Genomic DNA, 8,904 nt, shown 5'->3' with positions numbered 1-8,904 from the left:
AAAGTGTGTATAGAAACAATCTGGGGCCAGTGAACGTTCAAAACAAGTGTGAGTTATAGGTCACCTATGTATCAAAGGGACAGAAAGGCTAACTATCATTTGGATGCCCTTATAGTCCTAACTATCGGGTACCTGGCCATAATCACCGAGAGAAGGCCATGGATTAAACGTCATCAGGGTTTTCCCAAACAAAGGTAGTCCGACTGACCTAGACCTACGGTCAGTCAGATTACCTGCTTTAGTACTCATCTAAATTCAGAAGGGTCACACCGATGATTTTTCGAGTGAATTACCATCTTTTGCGTTATTTGTAGAACAAAAGGGATATTGATAGTAAACATAAATTTGCGAGTGTTTCTGCGACGATGCCTTATCATTGTGTTGTCCCAAATTGCAAGGGGAATTACGAGACAGGGTCCAAAGTCAACATATTTTCTTTCCTCAAGAACGAAGAACTCGCAGCAAAATGGATACGAGCCATAAAACGAGAAAGCTACACCCCGACCAAATATAGCAAAGTGAGTATAAAAATACACTTGACATTTACCTCATTACTATTGAAATTATAATATCGTTTGTGGAATATTGGTGTAGTGTTTTGCTAACAAAATCAATATGCGTAGCTTAGGAGGCTCATGAACATACAGCTACATTGGCATTAATTACCATGATGTATTTATTTGTGATATTCGGACACTTCAATATTCGTTAATGGGCAGTAGTTTTAATATACTGCAAATCTGTTTTCAGGTTTGCAGTTTACAGTTCGTGCCAGAGGATATTATAAGGGAAAAATCCTGTTATGACAAAAATACTGGCACAACTTCAACTACAAAACTGAAAATGCCACAACTTCGTGAAGGCGCCATTCCATCTCAGTTACCTAACTGTCCCTCGTATCTGTCCGGGCCATCGCATCGAAGGGAATCTCCAGATTCGAAGAGAGCAAGGAGGGAGCAATCAGCGATGCAGGCTGCAATAGCAGAGAGTGTTGCAATAGACATTCTGTATACAAATTCTAGGCTATTCAGTTCTGTTGATGAACTTGTTGGGAAGCTACAGTTTTTAGATACTTAGTATTTGTTTTTATGTTAAATAGCGTAAGGTCTAAATTCAAGGACGTTGTACATATTATTCCTACTAAGTGTATGAAAGCCCAAACTTTGCATAATATATTGAAGAAAATAATCATTGATTGGAAAAATAGGCTTTTACAGTATTCTGTGTTGTGACCGATAACAATGCCATTAATGGAAAAGATATGTCATTTTTTGCTCACCCACCAAAATTATCAATTGTGTATCATCATCCTAGTCAGAGTGGTAGGCCTCTCTTCTTTATGTATGATCCCGTGCATTTGTTGAAATGTATCAGAAATAACTGGGTAGCCCAAAAAGATACGAACCAAACAATGAAGTTTCCTCCCTTCTCCATTGAAAATAATACCATACAAACAGAACTTTATTATGCACCTTTTAGTACTCTGAAGAAACTTCAAAAAGTAGAGGATGGCTCACTTTTGAAACATTCATATAAGCTCTCGCTAAAAGCATTATCTCCCTCAAGCTTTGAAAAACAAAATGTTAATTTAGTATTACAGATATTTAATGAATATGTGATTCAGGCATTGCTAACTGTGGGTAAAAATCACTGCTTACCTTATTTTCCACGTCTCTGAATATATAAAGATTTTTATACTTGGTGGACAATAATGAATGTAAAAAGTCCATTTTTAAAAAGACTGAATCATGAATATGCCACTCCATGACTAATAATAGCGACGACGCAAAGTTTCAGTATCTGAAAGATTTTTATGCTTGGCTGGAAATTTGGGATGAAACTAAAGAATTCGGTGGGACATTAACAAAAGAGACGTTCAAAGCATTGAAACATACAACCAATGCGATGTTAGAGGTAACAAAGTACTGCCTGACTACATATGGAGTATGTGTTGACAGGGAAATGTCAAACTGACAATCTCGAATCTAGGTTTGGGCAATATCAACAGCTTGCAGGTGGCCACTACAATATTTCTGTACGGCAGGTGTTTGAATGTGAAAAGAAGCTGAGGATGATGTCTGTTCTTAAACAAAAATTACCATTCCATGACATGTAGCCATTAATGACGAAATTAATTGGAATGATTTAGAAACCACTCATACTGTAAAAGGTACTCTGCGTGACATATCTTTGCAAGTAACACAGAATGATATTGACAATTGCGAGGGGGTATTTCCAATAATCACATATTTAGCAGGTTACTGTTGTTATTCTGTTTACAAAAAAGGGAAATGTAATTCTTGCAAAGAAATGATCACTGGAGCGCATGATGAGATCTTTCCAGAAAATCACAGATATCTTGCGGGAATTAGTAGGGGCTCTTTATTATATCCTCATGATACGGCAGCAAATATCGTTATGTATTGTTATATAATAATCAATAAATTAACACAAATACCTCAATTCAGAACTTGTAATGATCAGAGAAATTTTGCCTCAGCACTCATATATAATATTCTTGTAGACGATGAGGCTGTTTCCAAATGAATTTTGCGACTCGGGACACAGCACTGAACAGATAGAGAAAATGATATGGGCTTCTACAAATGTATTAATGAATAATTATTGTTGTCAGGAAAATAACTCGATTGTAGCAAGCAAAAACTTAACCAAAAAAAGAAAGTTGGAGACTGTTACGAAAAAATAAGATTGTTTCCCAAAATGCTTCCAGCATTTCAAATAATAATTTAGAGAGTAAATTATAATTATTTTTTTTTTATTCCATATTTATAGCACCAATTTATGATTATGATTATGCTTTGTAAAGTCATTGCTTCTTTTTGTTTACTTACATGTATATAACTTATCTTAATGTACTATTTTTTTTACTAGCATTATAATTCTATCATCCTTAAACTACTTCTTTTATTTATCATCCATAAATTAATTCTTTTATATATCAACCTCAAGTAATTTCTTTTGTTTCCTATAAATGATTATCAATTATACCATAGCAAGTTTAAGAAAGTTCATCCGAGATGCGGATTAAAGCACAACCATCGGACTACCTTCCCTGCTTCGCGCCCCCATCGAGCCGGCCTTCTATCTCTCTGGGGCCATGACCTGGCTGACCTTTTGCGAGGAATCGCCCTCTCGGTAACTCGGTATATGGGCCCTTACTTACCCCTGGTCTTGCTGTCCTATTTAAAGGAGATCCATCTTTAATGTATTCTTGGAATAGAGGCGGTGGTGGCTCAATTTTATATACAGTATATATATATATATATATATATATATATATATATATATATATATATATATATATATATATATATATATATATTAGACCACCCATGACCCTTTGGGCCACTTAATGTTGAAAATTTTCGTTAAGAAAAGCAGTTTAATTCATTAAATTAATTTATTTGAAATCCCTTTGAATTCTGCATAACTTTAATAAAAACATCAAATATTATTATTATACAGAACATTTTTATTTACTATATTCTTAACAAAAGGTCAAAAACATCAAATATTATTATTACAAAAGAACATTTTTATTTACTATATTTTTAACAAAATGTCCATTATTAAGCAAAACTTTGAAATCCCGTGAAATCAACATAACATTGACAAAAATATCAAATATTATTACAGAAGAACATTTTTATTTACAGCATCTTTAACAAAAGTCCATTTTTAACGAAAACTGTCATTTTATTTTCTTCTTCCTCGGCTTATTGTGACGTATAATTGCCCATGCTGAAATACAGGCCTCTCAAGGTAAATCCAAACATTTCCAATGTTTGACCTTGTGATTTATGAATAATCATGGCAAAACATGACTGAGCTGGAAAATGGACATGTTGTAGTGGAATGCCGTCGTTTTCGGATAAAGTTTTATTCTTGGAGTGAGAGCTATTTCATCTTTGAATGCAGATATAATCATTTTGGCTACTATTGAATTTTCGTACAATTCCTCAGTTATCAAACGTGTACCGCTGCACAAACGTGGAGGATCAAAGTTTCTCATCATGATAATGGAAGAGCCTTTTTTGAGTTCCAGTGTATGAGGTGGTAATCCTGAAACCTTCGCGGAATCGAGAAACTCTATAGAGAGATGAGTGGCGTTTGTGCCATCACACACGGAATTGAATGAAGAATATTCTTTGAATGTTTCTAGGAAAACGTCTGATGCATATGGAATTGATTTTTCTAACAGATTCATTAAGTGGCACTAAAACATATTTTTTAGAAAAAAAAATTCCTCAAATGAAGGATATATGAAATCAAGACTTTGTTCGACCGTCCTCAAGGGTAATACTATCTCTATGGGCAGTTCAGTTTCGCCATTGTTATTCTTCTGAAGTTTATCTTCAGCAACATCTATTAAAAATCGTGAATGCGTCTGTCCAGCTTCATCAATGTGCATGTTTCTTTTAGTTCAAATTGTCTAAACTTAGGCCACAAATAGGATTTTTTTATGCAGGGATTCTCAACATCTGTGTCATTGCCTCTCTTAACTACAGGGAGGAGTTGCCGAGAGTCACCGATGTAGATTGTTAAAATTCCTCTAAAGGGTGCGGAGTTATTGCAGACATCCTGTAGTGTTCAGTCAACTGCTTCAAAGCTCTCTCTTCTCATCACTGGACACTCATCCCACACAATGATCTTAGTGTTTCTAAACAAATTTGCAGTGCTTGAGTTTTTATCAAAATTGCAGGGCTCATTTTCTTTGACTGTAAGGCTAGGTATGCACGATCAAGTTTACCTGTCAGTCCACCTGTCAGTTCATTGAAATTGACATTAAAACTTACGTGCAGACAACAGTTTGTGGGCGGAGTCAGTCCACACACCAAAACTGATGAACTGATGGAATTACTTTAAAGTTTTTCCGACTAACTGACAGGTGATCGCATGTGTGGACGGGTAAGCAACGATTTCATGACAGTTCGCCGCCGGATTTCACCTTTGACATTTTCAACTTTGACATTTTCTTTTCTTCTCCCTCGGCTTAGTGTTACGTATAATTGCCCATGCTGAAATATAGGCCTCTCAAGGTAAATTCAAACATTTCCAATGTTTGACTTTATGATTTATGAATAATCATGGCAAAACATGACTGAACTGGAAACTGCACATGTTGTAGTGGAATGCCGTCTCTTTCTGATAATGTTTTATTCTTGGAATGAGAGCTATTTCATCTCTGAATGCATATGTAATCATTTTGGCTACTATTAAATTTTCGTACAATTCCTCAGTTATCAAACGTGTACCGTTGCACAAACGTGGAGGATCAAAGTTTCTCATCATGATAATGGAAGAGCCTTTTTTGAGTTCCAGTGTATGAGGTGGTAATCCTGAAACCTTCACGAAGTCGAGAAACTCTGTATAGAGATGAGTGGCGTTTGTGCCATCACACACGGAATTGAATGAAGAATAGTCTTTGAATGTTTCTAGGAAAACGTCTGATGCATATGGAATTGATTTTTCTAAAAGATTCATTAAGTGGCACTAAAACACATTTTTTAGGAAAAAAATTCAGGAGGATTATCAAATAAGGTTATATGAAATCATGACTTTGTTCGATCGTCCTCAAGGGTAATACTATCTCTATGGGCAGTTCAATTTCGCCATTGTTATTCTTCTGAAGTTTATCTTTAGCAACATCTGTTAAAAATCTTGAATGCATGTGTCCATCTTCATCAATGTGCATGTTTCTTTTAGTTCAAATTGTCTAAACTTAGGCCACAAATAGGATTTTTTATGCAGGGATTTTCAACATCTGTGCCATTGCCTCTCTTAACTACAGGGAGGAGTTGCCGAGAGTCACCGACGTAGATTGTTAAAATTCCTCTAAAGGGTGTGGAGTTATTGCAGACATCCTGTAGTGTTCAATCAACTTCTTCAAAGCTCTCTCTTCTCATCATTGGACACTCGTCCCACAAGGTGATCTTAGTGTTTCTAAACAAATTTGCAGTGCTTGAGTTTTGATCAAAATTGCATGGCTCATTTTCTTTGACTGAAGGCCAGGTATGCACAACCAAGTTTACTGTCAGGCCACCTGTCAGTTCATCGAAACTCACATTAAAACTTACTTGTAGACAACGGTTTGTGGGCGGAGTCAGTCCACTCACCAAAACTTATGAACTGATGGAATTACCTAAAGTTTTTCCGACTAACTGACAGGTGATCGCATGTGTGGACGGGTAGGCAACGATTTTATGACAGTTTGCCTCTGGATTTCACCTGGGAAGGATCTTGGCCGCTTGGACCAGAATATAGATAAACTATGTATAGGCCTAATTCATTTCAATGTTAGACCCTGCGGCGCTATTTGTAGACCATTGTGAGCCCAAATCATATAAGAAATAAAAAAATAACATTTCCATGTGATACAGACAATCTGGTATAGGGCTAGACCAGTGTCCTGCCTTTCTATGAAAGGTGTTACTAATGAAAGTAGGCTTCATGGTCCATTTCTTAAATAATTGAACCAAACCCTAGTTCTAATTTAACCTTATTCATTAATATTGTATGAGAAGAGACATCTCTCTTTAATATGCAATATTTAGACCATACTCTGTTATGCCTTTTGCTTCTTTCTTATTTTTAGGTGAATTGCCACAGCAGCTAGTCAGTTTAGCTTGACTTCCTTATCAGCCAGGTAGTGTTGCCATGACGAATGCTAGATGAGAACTGGGGGCGATGACCTAGAGTTGGAATCCGACTGACAGTTCTGCTCTTTTCATGTTGATGCTCATACTTCAAATGGTTGCAGGCGAACTGACAGGTAAACCTGATCATGAATACCGGGCCTAAGAGGGACTTTGAATCTTGAATGTGCTGTTCTCCCTCTGGGCATCAATGTTTTGGCTATTCCAGATGATGCAACAGCAATGGCAATGTTACCACTGCTTCTTACTTTAGTAGTGTTACTGATATTTGATTAATTAAAAACATAAAGCAAAAAAGGAAATGTTTAAGAACATAAGATATAAGAATATGTATTGTAATGCTGGCAACTTCATGAAAAGATCGATGAATAACCCTGAAGAAGGACCCTGTCAGATCTGCCTCCCTTCAGGTAATGTGCCAGGAATCTCAAAAACGTGGGCTTCCCCCAAAGAAATCTTTAAGGCCTTTCGTCTCCAGGAAGGAACAAATCTGATTCCTCTCCATAAAATGCTGTTCTTTAGCATTGTGCAAGAAATCCAAAGGCTTCTGTGCCTGGAGATCATCTTGAAGCCTTCAAGCCTCAGAGGCCTTTAAAATTCCCAGAAGCCTTTTGGAATTCCCAGAAGCTTTCAGGATTCCCAGATGCCTTTGGAATTCCCAGAAGGACTCCCGTAGAAACATCAATTGGATTAAACCATCTTATTGAAGACGTCTTCACGACCAGGATCCTTTGAAACTATCTTCAGCTCCTGAAGCATTCCCGCAAAAATGGTCATTGGATTATATCTTCTTAAAGTGTTCAAGACTCCAGGATCCTGTGAAGCCATCTTCAGCTCCTGAAGGATTCCTGGAGAAATGCCTTTTGGATTATAAAGTCTTCTTGAAGACATCTTCATGACTCCAGGATCCTGTAAAGCCGTCTTCAGCACCTGAAGAACTCCTAAATAAACACTCATTGGATTATTATGGCTTCCTGAAGAAGCCTTCAAGAATCCAGCCAACTTTGGCTCCTTCTGCTGCAGTCTCGCAAATCTTGAAGCGTGCATCCAAAACAAACAAACAAACAAATGTTTTCAGCCCCAGAAGCCTCCAGAATTCCCAGAAGCCTCTGGAATTCCCAGAAGCCTTTGGAATTCATCTCCAAGAAAGTGGATTTCCCCTGAAGAAATCTTTGAAGCCTTTGTCTCCAGGAAGGACCAAATCAGATTTCTTTTCCATAAAACCCTGTTGTTTAATATTGTTCAAGAAATCCAAAGGCTGCAGAGCCTGGAGATTGTCTTGAAGCCTTCGGAAGCCCCAGAAGCCCGTAGAATTCCCAGAAGACGTCAGAATTCCCAGAAACCTCTGGGATTCCTAGGGTTCATTCAAACACACAAGCAAGACAGAATTGCATCATGGCATCTTAGCACTGTTCCATCATATATCTTCCCTAGACCACCCATGGCTGTTGGGTCTCTTTTTCATTGTGATGAAAAAAGTAGCATTTCCATACCTTCATACATACATCATGGCATCTTGACACTGTTCCATCATATATCTTGCATAGACCACCCTTGGCTCATTGGGTAAATTTTTTATTGTGATAAAAAAAGTAGCATTTCCATACCTTCATACATACATCATGGCAGCACCAGCCCTGATTATGGGAGAGGAGGAAGGGGGAAGGGGAATGGGAGGAGGGATGGGGGAGGGAAGGGGAGGTGGAGGGGATGGAAGAGGGAAGGGGAGGGGAGAGGAGGAGGAAGGGGAAGGGGGAGGGGGATGAAGCCCTAGAAGCCTCTGGAATCCCAGAAGACTTCAGAATTCCCAGAAACCCTCAGGATTCCCAGTCTGCATTCAGACACACAAACAAGACAGAGTTTTAGTATTATATATTGCAACTGCAGTGAGGGACACCTCTTTCCAAGCCAACTCTCCTTTCAAGAACATCATTTTCAAAAGACGTTAAAGTAAAATAATTTCATATCACTCTCGACATTAACAGTCGGTCATAGAGAGTTTGCTTCTTCCACAAAGCTCTTGTTATTCTTTCCTTTGGTGGTCTTTTCATTCTCTTCCTAGACCATGTGACTGCGTTAAAACTCCTTTCCAGGTCACTTCACCGCCCTTGGAGACAAGATTCGATCGTATGATCACCTCAGGCACTACTTAAGGGAGTTCCTGAGTCAGTGCCTCAGGAGGCACCAATCTGGTACAGCTGGCCCGTGCACCAAAAGAGAAATTTGG

At 37.9% G+C, this 8,904-nt stretch overlaps 1 protein-coding gene across 1 annotated transcript; it reads left to right on the top strand.

Annotated features, from left to right (window-relative positions):
- The first annotated feature begins 365 nt into the window (after nucleotides 1–365).
- On the top strand, nucleotides 366–1,077 carry LOC136831065 (THAP domain-containing protein 5-like). Its single transcript, XM_067091011.1, has 2 exons — nucleotides 366–518; nucleotides 751–1,077. Exons 1-2 carry the CDS (start codon nucleotides 366–368, stop codon nucleotides 1,075–1,077), a joined length of 480 nt encoding a protein of 159 aa, XP_066947112.1.
- Nucleotides 1,078–8,904: the final 7,827 nt, after the last annotated feature.

The sequence above is a fragment of the Macrobrachium rosenbergii genome, chromosome 48, assembly GCF_040412425.1.
Source record: "Macrobrachium rosenbergii isolate ZJJX-2024 chromosome 48, ASM4041242v1, whole genome shotgun sequence".
Lineage (NCBI taxonomy): Eukaryota > Metazoa > Arthropoda > Malacostraca > Decapoda > Palaemonidae > Macrobrachium > Macrobrachium rosenbergii.
Note: the sequence above shows the minus strand (reverse complement) of the source record. Positions and strands in the feature narration are given on the sequence as shown.

Bases quoted from the DNA above. Each gene is read 5' to 3' on its own strand.
- LOC136831065 (XM_067091011.1), top strand. From the start codon at position 366: ATGCCTTATCATTGTGTTGTCCCAAATTGCAAGGGGAATTACGAGACA. The intron at 519-750 runs GTGAGTATAAAA...ATCTGTTTTCAG, and splicing joins CCCCGACCAAATATAGCAAA to GTTTGCAGTTTACAGTTCGT.